The 19,735-nt window shown below is 40.1% G+C and overlaps 1 protein-coding gene across 3 annotated transcripts in view; it reads left to right on the top strand.

The window, feature by feature from the left end:
• LOC137606739 (glucocorticoid receptor-like) overlaps window positions 1–19,735 on the top strand; it is an 81,442-nt gene that overhangs the window by 48,042 nt on the left and 13,665 nt on the right. For all 3 annotated transcript variants that reach the window (XM_068332133.1, XM_068332135.1, XM_068332134.1), the window contains exons 4-5: window positions 1,549–1,575; window positions 10,897–11,013. In XM_068332133.1, the coding sequence (XP_068188234.1) occupies window positions 1,549–1,575; window positions 10,897–11,013 (144 nt within the window). The remainder of the gene's footprint in view (window positions 1–1,548; window positions 1,576–10,896; window positions 11,014–19,735) is intronic.

Genomic DNA, 19,735 nt, shown 5'->3' with positions numbered 1-19,735 from the left:
AAGAAACGAGAACACACACACACTATGTCTGTACTCCGTTAAAGAGAACGAGATCCTGTCTCAGCTGATGTTTTGTCCATCCACCAACTAGCGGTGGTATCCTGAAGCATTTCTCGTATCCCAGATTTTGCTTGTATGTCAAAAAAAATAATATTGACAGCATGACGGCTCGTATCTCAAAACACTTGTAAGTTGAATAGCTGGTATCTCGAGGTACTACTCTGTGTGTATGTGAGGGTGAATGTTTGTGTGTGTGTGTGTGTGTGTTAACATTATTACATTCATCTTATAAGACCTTTTCTGCTTTGCTTGCAAATATTTCATAGCAGTAATCGTTTCTTTTTTGACTGGTGAACTGTTTAAACTTGACATGGGATGGAAAGTAACAGTATATCATTCAAAGGCTTTCTGCTATTCAATCTGCCCTGTTTCTGTCTGCTGCATTTCATTACTGTGTTAATCTGACTGAAGATACATAATGTGTTTTTAACAAGGCCTTCTGATTAGTATGTAGTCATCGTAATGGATTGATAATTATCCTGTCAATACACCACTCTGCATTTATTATTGACTCAGTACCAGTATCAAATACCCAGGAATGACATGACACTACTAAACATGTTATGTAATTCTGCTTCTATTTTTTCTGCTACTATGTTCCCTATGTCTGTCAATTTGTTTAAAATCTGAAAAATTTAGTACAGAAGTGTTACTCTGCTTTTAAAGTGATTTATTTCCTTCTCACGCATGATTCAGGACTAAAGCCTTGCTGACTAAGATGAAGTAACATTTTCACTTGCCTGTATAGAACATTATGTATAAAAATTGCAAAAGCAAAGTAGATTCTGTGAACAGTAGATCCATTTTAAATGCCTAAGTGAGGACTTCATTTGAGTTATAGGCAAACTGTTACAGATAATGAGATTTGTATGATTATTGATTCCTGTACAACACATCAACTGTTTCATTGTGTAATGCCAGCACTTTAACTGAAGTTTGTCTTAAATTTTGAGAACGTGCTTCCAGTGTCAATAATGAAGTTATATCTGTTAATTTTCTGTGTTGAATAAAATCAATCGGTCTTGTAGAAGAAGCTTGAAGATGTTTCTCCTCTCATCCAAGATGTTTCTTCATACATAGCTTCTACATAGCTGGTTGGGTGTTTCAGATTTCTTAACGTAGTGGGAGTCGTCAGGGTCATTAAGTCAGCTCTCAAAACAGAAGGAGGTCGCCAGCTATCCTCCATATACAATGCAGTTTTGGGTTCCCTCCCTAGGAAGCTCAAATCTTTTTATGCATGACTGTGAGGACCAAATGACTTAACTGTTATCTCAGACAAAGTCCTGACCAGTAATTGAAAATTAAAAAAGCTTCTTGTGTTTGTTTTCTTGTGTGAGAGGAGAAACTTCAAGCTTTTGCTACAGGTCGAGTTGACTTCAGTGAATACAGAAATATACCATGACCTGGAATACTGAGAATCTTCACAGACATCTGTTATTTTTGTTTTTCTCCCTTCTCTATTCTCCGGTCGTTGTCTATATGGTGAAGGATGGAGGGCACGACAAAACACGGATGGTAAATAAATCCACTTTTAATCACAATGATGACAATAATCCTGATGATTCTAATGGTATTTCATAACCTCTGGTTTGCCCATGTGTCTATTCATTAAACACTGAATTATCATCAATCTGCCTGGACACATGTATAGCCTCTTCTGCAAGTTATCTGTTAATGCATGCAAATGTTCTGATTTGGTAATTCAAGTCAGTGTAAATTGCCTGTGAGTGATTTTATGTGCTTCAGTTTCTGCCTGGAAAGCTCCACTTCTTCCCAGATGGTAGATTGAACATTGCAGTCGCACTCTGTCTCTAATTAGGCCTAGTCTTTAGCACTTGACCTACATCATCCTCCAGAGATCTGGTGTCAAAATCACCTCAACTTCCCATTTATGTAATATAATTTAGTGCTTGCAGCAACAACCACATCCGAACATGAAGCTGGACATATTATCAGCTGTTCAATCAATCATCAATATATCTGCATATTAATTGTGAATTATCATTAACTACATGCATTGACAAAAAAAATATGAATTATAAATTAAATGTGTAAATAACATATTTCTCTCTAAAACAGAGGATTTGTTGCCATTATATGTGTATTTAAATAATCCAGTTTGCTTTTCAGTGTTCTTTTTTTCTTTTATTTTTTGAGAATTAAAAGTGGCGTACTTTTATGAAATCATAAATAATCATCCAGTTCTACAGGTTATGTGAAAAATTCAAAATCATTCTTCAACAAATATTTTGGTCTATGCAGTTAATCCAAAAACAATATATGTGTGATATATGGATATATTTTGATGTAGCATTGTTCAATGCTATTGAACAAATAGCATTCTTCAATAGCATGTTGAACAATGCTATTTTTAATAGCATTGTTCAACATTTTTCCACAACATTTGAGGTAAATCGATACTCCACTATTTGGTCTTGTTCTTTTTTTTTCCAAGGGAGGTTATTTCCTGTCTGTGAGTTGGTGCATTATCCGCGAAATAGAAAGAGTACTGTATTTACACCCACACGTAGCATGCAGAATAACCACTCCAGTGGCTTCTGTCTGTCTACGGACACTATTGCACCTGCACATGGGCACATGCACACAGACACACCAAAATGAAGCCATTTCACAGCACATACATCACTGTACTAAACTATGTAACTGATATTATCTTGTCCCAAAAACAGGAAACCACGAGGGCTACGACATCAGCGTTAACTCATGTGACTCACATGATATTACAAAATTTGACTCAGACCTGACTGGCCTTTTGCTTAATGTAAAAAAGATATCAGATGCATCCAAAATATAGAAGGACACATCCTCACTTACTGTACAAGCATATTCAATAGGAACTATGATCAACTGAACAAGCCCTCAGAATTTAATATTTAAGTTATCATTGGTGGAAAAAGCCACTGAGTAAACACTGTATCTCTTTGTCTTTTGGTTACCTGCAAATTCACAGAGGCTTCAGTGTCAGGTCCGTATTGACAGATCAGGGCAGGACAGGGTTGATGTGGGAGTAGGATACATGGGATTCAGCTGGCAGTTTTGACACAGCAGATGGATGTTTATGCCATTGTTTGCACTGACTTTTCATTAGATCAGTGATAGCTGGAACTGACAGCACCAGTGCATCATCTTGTCATCACACCAGCATGCATGCACATTCATTTCCAGTCCATGCGGAATGTGATTATTTAAATCTAATACAGATATATGATATATCAAAACACTGTGCAAATAAGACTTATATGACTTGACTGTTGTATAACTCACCAAACTCAAGTTGCATTATTCCATTTCATAAACCTAAATTTTACTTTTGTTTTACAGCACCGTTAAATTTGAGGTTCTGTAAATATAGAGACATCTGTTAGTACTGTCTTGATTAAAGAAGGCATTTAGCTCAGCCACCATCATTGCTGAGCCCTCTGGTCTGAAACATCATTAAGCCGAGCTAATAATTTGCTTGATGTCCCAGATTCACTGTTTGCTCATAGTAGATGCATTTAGGTGTCTGTATTAGGTGCAGTATCCACTGGCTGTGGAGCTTGATCTAGTAAACTAAATATAAAGTGTCTTATTTAGGAAGCTTACTTTTGTTGGAAGTTGTCCTTTCCAACTTGGAAAAAATAAACGAAAGTAAATATTTTCGTCATTAGCACGGTGTACTGTCAGTCAGTTTGTTATCTTTGGTAATTGCCCTATTGGTGATATAACAGCTCCATCTTTAGACAGGGTATTATATGTTAAGAGTTGGAAAACCTTAAACAGTTCACTTGTAGACACAACATCAGGAAATATATGGCTTTCCAGAATGCAAAAACGCTCTCATAGAGTAGTACCTTGAGATACGAACGACTCAACATAAAAGTTTTTTTGTCCATATTCTTGTTCAAGATACAAGTGGAAATTTGAGATATGAATCATGTTTCGGGACACCACTGCTATTTGGGGGGTATATCAGTTGAGACCCAATCTTGTTCTTTCCAGTGTTTTGTCCGTGGAGTAAAGACATAGCTCATGTGTGCTTGTGACTTTTGTATTTCTTTAATTATGTGAAGTATGCCTATTGATGGGTTGATAAAAAATTCTGTTGTTTTTTGCATATATAATTTAGAGGGTTTTGAGGGTCTTTTACAAGACTAATGGATTAAAATAATTGGAGTTATCTTAAATGGAAAAGGGCAGCACAGTGGAGCAGTGGGTAGCGCTGTCAACACACAGCTAGAAGGTTTCCAATTCAAATCTTCTGTGCAGAGTTTGCATGTTCTCCCCGTGTCTGCGTAGGTTCTCTCCTGATTCTCCGGCTTCCTTTGACCTAAAAAAATAAGTAGCTTAGGTGAATTTATCACTTTAAATTTCCTGAAGGTGTGAATGGGAGTTTGAGTGGTTGATTTTCTTTCATGAGGCTCCGCAATGCTCTGACATCTCACTCGGAGTGTCTCCAACCTTTCTCCTGTGCCATTTGCTGGGCTTGTGCTAGCCGATCGCCACTAAGCGAAGTAAATTCCAGAGTGGCTACGAGGTTTTTAGCCTGTTTAGCCACAGTGGCGTTCTTATTTTTAGAAAAAAAAAGCTAAAACTTACAACTGTTTTGGACTTGCGAAAATCCCTGAGTGATAACATAAGAAAACAAACTTTTTCTCTCGCTAGGCGGTGTGCATGCCGACGGAAATAGCTGAAGTGACTCGAACGCTCCCGATCATTAAATATGCACTCGGGTCATGACCTCCTCTCCCCAATGAAAACAAAAGGATTCTATTTTTACAAGCTAAACCCTCGAATTGGTGTACGACAAGGCGAGGACAATCGATCAAAAGAAAATGAGAATAGAGTGTTTTATAGTTGATTTTGTGTTAAAATTCTAATTGAACAACAAATGGTGAATGCTGAGAGGGGGTAGGAGTGGTGACAGAACAATCAGAAGGTAAATGAAAGATATTATCAATACTTTTTTGTAGTCTTAGACTTTTGATCCCTATGACCAGCAGGAATAACCAGCGATGTATTTAAATGTGTGTTCACCTCGCTTTCTAATTTTCATGCCTTTTTAAATTGAAATGAAAAATCATATTATCGAATTAAAAAACAAAACAAAACTTAACTATGGCATACCAATGGTGTTGGTGTTGGTGGTGGTGGTGGTTCCACGGCAGGATACACCGGCAACACACACACACACACAAAATCATACAAACTATCGAATATTGAGAAGAAAAAAAAAAGGACAAAACTGAAATCAAAGTGTCTAAGTCAAAGTTAAAATGTCTTCTAGTCCAAGTAAAACTTATAAGTAAACATTGAGTAATATTTTGTATGACTGTATCTTCACATAGCAAATGCAAGTTTTCAATTGTTGTATCTCACATTCATACTTGCATAAAGTAGGATAGAAATTAAGATAGTTAAGCTTGAACTGTTGACTTAAGTGTATTTTTGTAGGTAAACTGAACAGAAGATTTTGCCCTCAGAATGCAGGAAAACAACCCATGCACTGTCTTGGACACAGAATGTGGCTTTTTGTGGCTTACTCAATTAGTTTACACTGAGCCACAGTGGCTTAGTCATAATACCTCCTAGTGCAAGCCCAGAATTTGGGATAAGCTCCAGCAACCCCCGTGACCTGCAAAAGCCAAATAGGTTGTCAAAGAAGATGACTGACTAAATGGAAAAAAATGTTTGAGATATGAGCAGATTAACTTACGAGTTCGGTTGTAGAATGAATTAAACTTGTATTAATTAGTCAATAATGTTAATATAAAGCACATTATGCTGCTGTTTGGCCCTTGTGCCTTATGATGTAAGGACACAGGAGAACAAAGAAGAAATTGTACAGTATTTTATTATGCACCCTGTAGTATTTCCCGTCAGTCCAAAATACTGATATTTCAGAGATTGTTAAAAAAATATTTGGTTCTCAAAGACCATTTTGTCAAAGAGCTTCTGTTTCCCTGATGGATCGTCATGATCATGCAGAAACATTGTATTATGTATTTTCATCAATGAAAGGTTGCCAAAGAATGGTAGAGGCAGAACATATTGAATCATCCAGGTAATACATGTCTGGAAGTAGTTTCTAGTGCTAGAGAAGATATGCAGGTATTTGTTGTATCCTCTACATACCCTTGTTTGCTTGTTTGTTACACAAACAAGCCTTGTATTCACTGCCAATTAGTGTTAAAGTGATAAGCCTTTCAGAATCACTGAGAATCAGTGAGTCATCAAGCACAACACAAGAAATTCTATTTGATTCTGTTTGATTTCATACAAAGCTCAAAGAGTGTAAGACAAAGGCAGAATGATCAGCATGATGTTCTGAGGCATACATACATTGATGTCGTTAATTAAGTCTCAGTCTGAACTCAAAAGAATGTGTTGAAGCCTTAAAGATGAGATTCATGTGACACTCCTCAGGCTCTTCCACATACTGTTTATACCAGGGGTCACCAAATGGCGGACCGCGGTCAGGATCCAGACCACGTGATGGTTCTGTCCGGACCCGTGACCACTACATGATAATTTCACAAGAGTAGATTTTCTTGGCACATTTTTACTGACGGTCACAGCTACAGATAGCGGGCACTGCTACTCCAGTTAACACGGTAATAACTCCACTCAGTTCAGCCAATCAGATCGTTTGTTCACCCTGCTCTGTCGGCGCACCTGGAAGTGAGACAGCTTGCTGCCGCTACCACTGTGAGTTTACCGCTGCAGCGGAGCTCAGAGGAAGGGAGACAGTGAGGACAGCATAGCTCCAAACAAAGGGAGGTTAATGAGGAAAACCGCTGGTCAACAATGAGTGGACTGGGGAAATTTATGTTTATTCCTCCGTCTGGCAGTTCAAAACCATTGTACCTCATATAGTCTGAAGACATAGCACTAATTAATGAATTAATTAATGACGTGAAGCTCCACTACGAAACAAAGCACAGAACTTTTTAGCAGAATTAACTCCTGAGGTCCAAGCTGAGGGCAAAATGACCGAGAAAAATGCAAACAAATGTTTACTAAAGGCATGGTGGATTTTTGGGCAACATAAAACATCTTTTAGTGTGAATAAGTGCTTGAAAGCTGTTTTGACATTTTGTTTGGGGGAAATCAGAAAGATGAGATGTGTGGAAAAACTCCCAATGTCAGCTTCAACAGCAACCAGAAAATCAGAAATACTAACAGCTTGATGCAACTTTTCAGAGAGCATCATGCATATCTGTGGCCACTGATGAGTTGTAGCTTGTGTGTGTGTCAGGTTCCTTCACAAAGATAAGGAGCTCTTTGCTGAACGTAACACCACTATGAAACACAAGAGGAGAGGACTTACATGCAGCAATAAGAGATGCTGACAAAGTCCAGTGGTCTCTTTCACCACACATGAGAGACCACCACAAGGTGACCCACCACCACACCTTGTGCACAGGCACACCTTGTGTACAAGGTTGCTTGTGTACAGGTAAATTACTGGCAGGCCACATACCCCTTTCTCTTATGAAGAAAGTTCTGTTTGGCATTTTTCCCCTGAATGAGCCAGTTGTTTCCCCTGAAAGAGCCTGATGTTTAGATATGGCTTCACTAGGTCCTGTGTATGGCCACAGAGTGCCACACTTGTTTATGACTAAACGCATCTGTCTGTCTGTCTGTCTGTCTGTCTCTCTGTCTGTCTGTCTGTCTGTCTGTCTGTCTATTTCATTCATGCTTTCTGAACATGTTAATGTTTTTTTTTAACTTGAACTATAGGCCTTAAATTCTTTAGGCTGGGATGTATTTAATTTAAGAGAAAAAATATTATGCAGCTCTTTTTGCAGTTTATTTTTAATTCTGAGGTTTGTGTGTTCTTCAATCTAACATAAAGGCTTGAAACGTATTTGCCTGAGTCTACTTTTCTTTATGGTGTGGTAAAGGAGCTAGCTGTGCACTCAGTTAAACATACCCTGCATTGAAAATTGATAATAAATTATAATATGGACATAGGGACTGGCTATAGGACACAAACTGGACTTGGATTCGGACCTTTTACTAAGAGGAAATTTTTATAACTGGACCTCCATGACTTTGAATTGAATACCCCTGGTTTATACACGAGTTTGCTGATGCACTGCAGCCCAGGCTACAGTGCTTCTACTGAAATTACATGTATCAAAGATCGAGCTGACAACCACCACATTCTGCAGTACAGACACCAGGATAACACCAAAGTAAAGGCCTTTGTGTTTTGAGACAGAGTACACCAACTCACGACCAGATTTAAAAAATGGTGGATGGTGAGTATGTTGCTTATAGGTTTTCTGTCCCTTTGGAAGGTCCATCCCCGGGACTGTAAAACAATAATGTACTTTTCAGGACAAAATGGCTGAGATTCTCTTGTCCTATATGAATAATTCATTTCAGGGATGAAAGGAAATAACATGAACATCATTGTATATTTGCCCTGTTAATAGTGAAAATCCTCCATTAGATAAAAACTATATACTATCTCAGAGCTTTCCCATGTCACTTCTACTGTTGAAGGCAGGCAAGTTTTGTTGTCAATAATGGAAAAATATTCAAACCAAGTGAGCTTGGCACTTAGAACCACAAACGGTATGGAAGCTAGAAAAGCCAAATTAGTCTTCGATAATTTTTTGCACTGCTCTTAATGTATGCTTCAAATAACAAATAGCTGTACAAAGGCTACTGATGCCACTGGACACATTTTCAGTTTTTTTCCATGGAATCATTGGGTGTTTCGGGTCTTTCAAGATCATACACCATCATCCAGGCAACCCAGCTGTGACTGATCAGACCCAAACTTGTGTTCAATTGTAAAAATCTAGCTACAGCGCCCCATGGATCTCTTTTCTTGAGCTATAGCCATCTTGAGGTTTTCTCTGCTGCTTCGGTGGTATTGCGGGGGATTCTTCTCTTCCTCACTCCATCAATGCACAATCGACCATAGGATCTGGACTGGAATCAGGCTGAAAAGTTCCTACATCTTACCTTTACTAAGAGACACCTTGCTTTCCATCCAGCGTGGCGACTCTCGCTCACCAGTCCCTCGTACTTAGCAAGTTTTCTTTCTAATGCCTCTTTTAGGCAGTCTTCCAAAGAAACTGAGCTCTAACAGAACTACTTCTTTGGTGGGCTCAGACCAGAGTTACATCTGGTCTTAACCCAAAAGAACACAAGGGGACACCAGTATAACATGCACATTTAATGTCCCTGTTCTATTTGTTACACTTGGTCTGTGTTATAAACCGCATAATTGTCCTTTAACGAAATGGCAGTGGGCTCTTATGGGTTAAGGTGGTAGTCACAATGTGATTAGGGAACTTGAGTTATTGCTGCAAGTCTACCGACAGCTCCCAGTCTCTATGGTGGCCACGATACCCGCTGATATTCTTACAGCTGGTCTTGGCTGCTCTGATGAAGGCAATGGCTTGCTTGGAGAGGTGGGAGTGCTTGGCCTATTTGACCTCAGTAGCAAATCAGTAGTAGTCTTTAGCATCAGATCATTGCTCCATATGTACCTTCCCTCTCCCACTGGCTTATCAGCAACTCAGAATGGGCTCTAGGTTTGCACACTTGGAGCACAGAGGATATGGAGGTGACTCCATCTTGCTCCAAATGTGAAGGTTTGATAGGCTGAAGCACACTCCATACTATACTGCATGGATGAGAAACTTGATCCAAAATGGCTCTGCTTTCCACAGCTCCGCTGATGTTAACTTCCTCTCAATCATGTTCTCTCATGACCAAGCCACCTTTTGTCTCATTCCTACTTTCTTTCAGGTTTTCTCCTGAAACCACTGCTCTTACCTCCTCCTGAACTAAAGCAGCATTTTTGTTCCCTTTGGTGGTGTCAATGTAGAGTTGAAAAGGAGCCTAGTCCAACTCAGCCTCTTTTTAACGCCCCCATCTGCTATTGCATAATCTTGCCTCTACTTGTTGAACAGCCTCCTCAGCCTTTCACTTCCGAACAGTCCTCATTTGATTCCCGACTGTTGCCACCTTTGGATTGCTTGAGTATTTGTATAGCAACACTTCCCTAGCTCTCATTACCTTGAACTCCTCTTTTAAGAACAGGAGCGACAGTTGCGGTTTGTTGTGGTGACCCTAGCGTACGATGCCATCTGAAAAAGTATTTTTCAGTACAAGTATACACTTGTACTTTGAAGTGTTGTAGTTTCATGAAACCATCCTTTGTAATCACACCAGTGGCCATTGAATGAATTGTAATCATTTGTGTTGCTCACCCTTAGAACACTTCATCATGACTGGTGTGCACCATTGGGCATCCGCCACACATGATGGATGTATGACAAAATACTCAAATAATGGCTGAATGCCAAATAAATCATGTTGTCAAAGTAAAGAAATATCTCTAACACATATGTCCCTTTTCTTATGATGTTTGAAATGGATGAGACAACATTTCTTTCCTCTGATTGCTGCCTTTTTTCAAATCAAATCAGTGTAATCAATGTTTCATCTGCTTTTTCCCATCCTAATCAAGTATGGTATTTATTCTCTGAATGTAAAAGTGTTACATGGGAAATGTATTCCTATAACTCTTAAATAGCCTTTTACAAGGGCCACTTAACGAAGGTGGACCCTGTGGACTGTTTCTTTTTGTTGGAGTGAGAGAGAGTCCATAATTCTGTATTGTTTTGTGTCTTCAATGTCTGACACTGAGGAAGTTAAACTGTCAATAACCAAGGAATGCCACATGCTTATTTTTTATGCTTACTGCATAATCATGCAGGTGGTAGATGGGGTCATAATATCTTCTCAATGTATAAGAATTACCTGTAATACATTCCTTTCTTCTTCTTCTTCCTCTTGTTTTAACAGGCCAGCACAACTACCTATGTGCAGGCAGGAATGATTGCATCATTGATAAGATCCGGAGGAAGAACTGTCCAGCCTGTCGCTTTAGGAAATGTCTTCAAGCCGGAATGAACTTGGAAGGTAATCAGTCTAACCGTCTTTAGGTCGGACCAGGTCTCATTAAAATTAATAACCATTAAAATTATGTGTAGATCAACATATCTTAAATGTATTTGACTAAATGAAACAGTGAAAAACAACAACAACAACAACAAAAAATACCTGGATAGGATTGCAAATACAGAAAAAAAAGCGGAAAAGAAAAATTACGTATTTACATAGTAGCTTGTTTAAAATCCACTGCATGTGGTTTAGGGTTTCTACGGAAGCATTTATCATCCAAGTTTGGGGTAATCACATTCAGTCAACTGCATCAACAAACAATTCAGGAGAATGTGGTGGGAAGTGGGATCCTGTTCGTGACGCCACTTTGTGGTGGGGGTTTCATTTTTCTTAAGGACAGGAGATAGTGTAAAATACAAGATTTTTATTTGTCAATTCAAATCATGTACTGTATAGGTTGAGTAGCAGTACAATAATATCATCCACAGGTTGAGTATGAGTCCAATAATATCATCCACAGGTTGAGTATGAGTCCAATAATATCATCGATGATATTGACAGACAGACAGGTTCAACAAACAGACAAGTTCAACAAATACTTATCTAAGCATGATGAGAGCTCTGGAGACGATGAAAAAGTCCTCCGGTGTGTTGTTGCAGAACATTCTGGGTACAGGAAAAAAACTTCAAGAACAAACTAGAAAATGGATCACATCTCTTTTTATACCCTACAGGTGTGACTAGGGGGAGGTATTAACCTCGGTCCATATGCTTTCAACCAGTTCTTTACGGGCTTTCAGTTGGTACGTCATGACCTCCAGACGTTACCAAAAATATCAAGTCGACAGTTTCACAAAACTATTTGATGACATAATATAATTAGTCATGCAAACACTGTGAGGATCTGCTGCAGACATTCTTCGTATGACCCTGTGCAGAAACATACATTGTAATTTCAAGTATAGTGTATGAAATGATCTGGCTAGCTGCTTCTGTCAGTGTCAAACTTCTTCCAAGGATACCCACAGACATCTAACAGGAATTATTTTCATGCAGCGTCTTCATGACCTCAAGACATCCTGGGGCCACCTTCACAAGCGCTGAATAATATGACACACAGAACAATCCAGATTGTTGGTTCTATGAAATGATAGAACCAACAATCAATTAAACTAAATTTAACAACTAAAACGACACGTCCACACAGTTCATCTTCCCCCAGAATGAGGGAATAAATTAGCTCCATAAAATGCTTCTTTATAAAAGAAATTAGATTTATAACTGTACATCTCATCCATACAGCATAAAGACAGAGCGCTGGAAGAAGGGAAAATATCTCCAGAAAGAAGACATTACATTATTTTATTATATTTATTGTATTATTTTATTGTATTAAAAACTTTCGACCACATTAAAATGCTAAAAAGAAAAATGCTTCTGTCAAAATCAAGTATGTCATAATTAAGCTTGTCAATATTAAATGCATGTGATTCATTTTAGATATTTTATGACATCATTATGTTATGTTTTACTCAAATATAAAGTAAAATACCGTATAAGAGACCAAGTTTGACCCAAATTTCTTGTAACAATTCCAGCTGAACCCACCCTACTCCTTATTGGCTTACTCTTGCCCAACCAATCATCACCCATCATGGCTACACTCAAATTTCTTTCAGGATCATTAACATCTATCTATTTTTCTATCTATCTATCTATCTATCTATCTATCTATCTATCTATCTATCTATCTATCTATCTATCTATCTATCTATCTATCTATCTATCTATCTATCTATCTATCTATCTATCCATTTATCCGTCTGTCTGTCTGTCTGTCTGTCTGTTGATCAATCTTTGAGCCATCCATCCATCCATCCATCCATCCAACCATCCTTTAGCTTTAAGGCAACACGTACTTCTCAATCACAGGCAGTTAGGCTTGTCATATCCTCTGGTGTGTTGAATAGTGAGTTTAATTATACCGTAGATTCTAAGTCTAAGTAAAATAAAAGTTCATATATGTTGCTGTGATGAACTCTTCCAAATGATGGTAAATTCAGAAGCGTTATCTTGGTTAGCATATGATCAATGTAATGAGCGTGCCATTTGAGTAGATGCCTTGTACTGCTGTGCACATCATCCAAAGGGTAATCACAGCATTCTGTTGTTGCTGTAACCAAGAGCAGTAAAACAGTTGAATTTAGAAACAAAGTCAAAAACAGGAGACATGTCCTCTGGCGTGTGTATTCAGCTGCAGAGATCCACAGTTCCGGTCGGTGGATCTGTCTGCTGGACAACTATTAGATTTCCATCCATCCATCCATCCATCTTCAACCACTTATCCAGAGCCGGGTCGTGGGGGTAACAGTCTCAGGAGGGATTCCCATACTTCCCTCTCCCCAGACACCTCCTCCAGCTCCGACGAGGGGATCCCGTGGCGTTCCCTGGCCAGCCAAGAGACATAGTCTCTCCAGCGTGTCCTAGGGCTTCTCTGAGCTCTTCTGCCAGTAGGACATGCCTGGAACACATCGCCAGAGAGGCGTCCAAGAGGCATCCGAAACAAATTCCCGAGCCACCTCAACTGGCTCCGGTCGAGGCGGAGGAGAAGCGGCTCTACTCCGAGCTCCTCCCTGATGACTGAGCTCCTCACCCTATCTCTAAGGAGGTGCCCAGCCACTCTACGGAGAAACTCATTTCAGTGGCTTGTATCCGGGATCTTGCCCTTTCAGTCATGACCTAAAGTTCATGAGCATAGGTGAGAGTAGGAACGTTGATTGACTGGTAAATCGAGAGCTTCGTCCTGCGACTCAGCTCCTTCTTCACCACGACAGACCTATACAGCGACCGTATCACTGCGGAAGCTGGACTAATTTGTCTGTCAATCACACATTCCATCCTTCCCTCACTTGTGAACAAGACCACTTGGGGCAAAGACTCCACCAACCAGAAGAGGGAACACCATCCTTTTCCGGTCCAGAACCATGACCTCGGACTTAGAGGTGCTGATCCTCATCTCACTCACATCACAATCAGCTGCAAACCGTCCCAGTGCACGCTGAAGGTCCAGGTTTGATGAGGCCAACCGGACAACATTGTCCGCAAAAAGCAGAGATAAAATCCTTTGATTCCCAAACCGTATTCCTTCTGGATCCTGTCTGCGCCTAGAAATTCTGTCCATAAAGATTATGAACTGAACTGGTGGTAGAGGGCAGCCCTGCAGAAGTCCAACATGCACCTGAAACAGGGCTGACTTACTGCCAGAAATGTGAACCAAGCTATGGCTTCGGATCATAAAGGGACCGGATTGCCCGAAGCAAATGCCACCAACCCCATACTCCCGAAACATTCCCCACAAGACACTACGAGGGACACAATCGAATGCCTTCTCTAGATCCACAAAACACATGTGTACTGGTTGGGTAAACTCCCATGAACCCTCGAGCACTCAAAGGAGAGTGTAGAGCTGGGCCAGTGTTCTACGACCGGGAAGAAAACCGCATTGTTCCTCCTAAATTCGCAGTTCGACTATAGGTCTAATCATCCTCTCCAGTACCCTGGACTAGACTTTCCCCGGGAGGTAGAGGAGTGTGATCCCCTTGTAGTTGGAACACACCTTTCGGTCCCCCTTTTTGAGGAGAGGGACCACTGCCCCCGTCTACCAATCCAAAGGTACTGTCTCCAACTGCAATGCAATGTTACAGAGATGTGTCAACCTTGACAGTCCCTGCACATCCAGAGACTTGAGGTACTCAGGGCGAATCTCATCCACCCTCAGTGCTTTGCCACCAAGGAGTTTGGCAATCAACTCGGTGACTTCAGCTTGGGTGATGAATGAGCCCACCTCTGAGACCTCAGCCTCTGCTTCCTCTGTGTAAGACATGGTATCGGGATCCTCAAAGTATTCTTTCCACTGCCCGAGAATATCCTCAGTCGAAGTCAGCAGCTCTCTGCCTCAACTGTAAACAGTATTGGCTGTGAACCGCTTTCCCATCCTGAGGCACTGAATGGTTTGCCAGAATGTCTTTGAGGCTGATCAATAGTCCTCCTCATGACCTCCCCGAACTCCTCCCAGACCCGAGTTTTTGCCACAGCCACTGCTCTACGAGCAGATCCAGCTCACAACCAGGTGGTGATCGCTTGACAGCTCTACCCCTCTCTTCATCCGAGTGTCCAACACACGTGGTCAGAGGTCTGATGGTACCACAGCAAAGTCAATCATCGACCTATGGCTTACAGTGTCCTGGTGCCATGTCTATTTATCGACATCCCCATAAGGTGTTCGTTATTTGTTATTTGTTGTTCGATGTTGTACCTCCTCCACCGCATACTCTCCTACCTGGACGCCGGGGGCTGTGCCGTCAGAGTGCTCTTCTTTGACTTTTCAAGTGCCTTCAACACCATCCAGCCCCGGCTCCTGCAGGATAAACTGACCTCCATGGCTGTGGACCCCTACCTCGTGAGCTGGATTACGGACTACCTAACGGACAGACCCCAGTACGTCCGTATGGGGACTGTTTGTCTTCTATGGTGACCAGCAGCACGGGGGCGCCACAGGGGACCGTTCTTTCCCCCATTCTCTTCACCCTCTACATTGAAGACCCCAAAGAGAACAATGGTCTAATACTTTTCTGTTGGATAACAGACGTGCCCTCAAAAAACCTGGCTTTTATAGATGAGTGGTAAGAAGAAAGCCATTGTTGAAAGAAAACAAAAAAAGCTCCCATTTTCACAACGAACAACATTGGAATGGAAATCTAACACTGCACATCAACTTGAACACACCATCTCCACGATGAAACATGGTGGTAGCATCATTGTGCTTTGAAGAGGGTATTCTTCAACACTGACAGGGACCTGGACAGAGGAAAAATGGAAAAATGTATGGAATTGAATACAGGGTAACCCTGGAAGGAAAACCTGTCAGAGGTTAGAGGCTGCAAAAGACTTGCGACTTCACCTCATTCTTTGTGAGTTTTGGTATAATTTTGAGTTCTGTTAATTGTTGATTTTTAATCCTTTAAAACTGAGCATTGTGTCTGTTTGAAAGCAGACAAATGCAGCTGTGTAAAGTAAATGGATAGAATTATACATGCACAAGACATTTACAAACATTAATACAGACTAATGACTCACTGTCCTGTGTGAGGCATTTTCACTCCACACATCAGTGAATCATACTGTCCCCTCGATTTCTTACACTTTTTTTCAATCTGTGGGTCCTGCACTGAATTTTAGTAGAAAAATTCCATAGCAAATTATTTTGATATTACAAAATAAATTTAAATGATCACAGAAAAGCCTTGAATGTTATTGCCTCCTGAGCACTTTGTTCTAAACAGCTATTAGAAAGGCTACAGAGGGTATTACTCACTCATCTGTGAACATATCCACCTATGTTCCATTGTTATGAGCATGCTGTTCTGAAGTGGTGTGCTGGCATGCAAGCCAGGCAGCATGAAAAATTACCAACCCTTCATACATGTTGATCAGTACATAAGTAATCTTAAATCGACATTTGTAGATTATCAGGTGGTGTTTCATCAGATTATTCTTTAATGGATTCTTTAATGCCGCTGAATCTGCTGTAGCGGGAGCTGGAGCCTATCGAAGCTGGCATAGGGCGTGAGGCAGGGTACACCCCAGGCACGACGCCAGTGCACCCGTTAGCATGTGTCCTGTTACTGAAATAATTTTTCTAAGAATGCATATATGTTGAATATTTTCCACATTGCCTTTTAGAATTGATTAAATCTATAAGAACATTTTAAAGCTCCAGTATGGCCCTTGATTTGGGGACACTTACATTACCCTAGACAGCTTTCTCTACTAAATATCACCAAAGTGAGAAATAATCCTCACTGATTATTTCAGCATATGTAACTCAACCAACTTTCACATTCATCATGACACTCTATCGATAAAAACCTTCACTTTGACCTACTTATGTCACCTATGACATCATGAAATGCCTTAGGAACCAAGAAATGCTGCCCTGCATGGCGAGGCTCGACAAGAGAAAAAATGAAAGTATGAACAAAAAGACAGACAACTTAATAATATTCAGTTCTGTAATGAAAAAAAAGGCAAAATTAATTTATGTGTGCGTTTGTTTTAAATTATTATGCTTTGACATGAACTGTAACTTAATGTAAGCACCTACAAACCTGGGATAGTAAGTGTAACACTTTTCCTCAAGTAATCCTCATTTGTAATTAAATGAACACGTGTAAGTAACTATGTAAAGTGAAAGTCAATCCTCAGAGGAATGTGAAAAGAGGTCTGCCACCACGTTCTTGTGTCCTGGTCTTTACTGTATGCTACTTGACTGCACAAAATTTGCCACCTTGTAATCCTTTTATTAGAGTCTTTCATTTTGTCCATCTAATGCATGTAATCCATCAAATAGTACTTCAAAGTGTCTAGAACCTATTTCACTGCTAAGGCTTTGTCAATGATAGAATACGTTGTTTCCCTTGGAGAAAAGCTTGAAGCTTATGTACTGCACAGGTCCTAAGTCGTCTCCTTTACCCTATAAAGCGCAGCTCCGAGACCCACACCTGATTCGTCTGAATCATCTGTAACGTCAATGGAAGTGTGAAACCTGGACATGACAATACAAGCTCTTGATGCACTTTTTTTCAGTTCAGGGAAAGCAGTCTCAGACTCAAGAATCACTTGATTTTCAGTAAGTCACTAACAATAGCGGAAATAGTAAAACAAATTGGGAAGAAAACAACCATACCAGCCACCGAGCCCCATGAATTCATCTACCTCTTTGTAGTAGAAGAAATGCTTTGAGTCTGACTCACCTGGGAGTGACTGCTCCCACCTCTAATGATGTGTGCCATATACTCAAATTTTGTCTATGAATATAACATTTGTGTACATTTATGACCAGCCTATCTATCTATCTATCTATCTATCTATCTATCTATCTATCTATCTATCTATCTATCTATCTATCTATCTATCTATCTATCTATCTATCTATCTATCTATCTATCTATCTATCTTATCATTAGCTCCTTTAAGGGACCTCATCTACCATTCTTTGAAATGTAGCCGGAGCTCTGTGTAGCCCAAATGGCATTGTTCTGAAACGATAATGGCCCCTGGTAACGTTTTTATAAGATTGAGTCAATGATAGATAGAGATAGATCCATACTTAGGAAGCATGGGATTCATTACCACTGTTATGCGGATGACAGTCAAATTAATGTTCCGCTCAAAAAGAAGAATGTATACTCAATCACTGCATTAGTTAAGTGCCTTGATGACATTAAGGCCTGGATGGCTCTGAACTTTTTGAATTTTAACGAGAAGAAAACTGAAGTGATGGTTTTTGGTGTCACTGCTGGAACACCCCTTCCAGATCTGGGTTCTTTGGCCCAGCATATCAAACCAACCATCACTAATCTCGGAGTAAAAGTAGATTCAGATCTCAAACTTGACAGCCAGATCAGGGCAATATTAAAATGAAGCTTTTATCATTCTAGGCAGCTGGCCAAAATAAAACCAATTCTCTCGAGGCTACAGTTTGAACTAGTAATCCACGCCTTTGTCACCACTAGGCTGGACTACTGTAATTCCCTTTATGTGGGGGTTAGTGCTTCTTCCATCTCCCGTCTCCAGATGGTCCAAAACGCTGCTGCACATCTTTTGACCGGCACCCATAAACATGAACACATTACCCCCATTTTAGCCTCACTCCACTGGCTGCCCATACATTTTCGGATCCATTTTAAAATTATTTTATTTACTTTTAAATCCCTAAATGCTCTTGCCCCGCCCTACCTCTCTGAGCTTCTACACCCTTACGTACCTGCTCGCTCTTTCAGGTCAGCTGATCATCTGCTCCTGAAGCTCAGAGGGGACCATGCCTTTGCTGTTGTACCTCCTAAATTATGGAATGATCTGCCTCAGCAAATCAGACAGGCCTCTTGTCTGTCTGTTTTTAAATCGCTTGTGAAAACCTACCTCTTCTCCCTTTCTTTTAACATCTAGCTAGACATTGGATGTTATTTTATTTTATTTTATTGCCCTGATTGTATGGCTTTATCTTTTACACATGTTTTATGTTTTTAATTTATTTATTTCGCTTACAATATTTGAGCCATTTCATTTTATCTATAATGCTTTTTTTAAATTTATTCGTCTGTACAGCACTTTGGTTGACTGTGGTTGTTGTAAAGTGCTTAACACATAAAGTTGGATTGGATTGGATCAAATATCTTCGCAACCGTTGGAGATAGAAAGATGAAACAAAAATCACATTACTCGAGCAGCAAAAGGGATGAAAATGAGATGATGACCTTGACCTTGAGAAAACCAGGTCAAGGTCAAATTTCAACTTTTGTACACTTTTGTAAACACTTTGAAAATATTGCATTTTGAGATAAGTCCTGCCTTTAAGCTCAGCTATTTTGCTATAAATCAACAATTTCACTAAACCTATCGCACATCGGCTCTGGGACTAGCTCTAAAACTTATGTTCTTCTGACTTTATCCCACCTCTTCTGAGCTTTCCTGTTTTGATTTGTCAACACTGAACTTGATTGTCAACTAAAGGTAAATAATACCATGTGGACCTGGCTTTCTGTGCTACTCATTGTGTTTGGATCTGGTAATTGTGAACATGCCCGGACATGACTCTCAGTTATCCTTAACATCACTCCCAGCTACCAGTGCCCAAAAATGGGAAGGTCTGTGCTTACCACCACTTGGTACAAGAGTTTAT

This window comes from Antennarius striatus, chromosome 13, assembly GCF_040054535.1.
Source record: "Antennarius striatus isolate MH-2024 chromosome 13, ASM4005453v1, whole genome shotgun sequence".
NCBI lineage: Eukaryota > Metazoa > Chordata > Actinopteri > Lophiiformes > Antennariidae > Antennarius > Antennarius striatus.
This window is presented reverse-complemented; position numbering and strand designations above follow the sequence as displayed.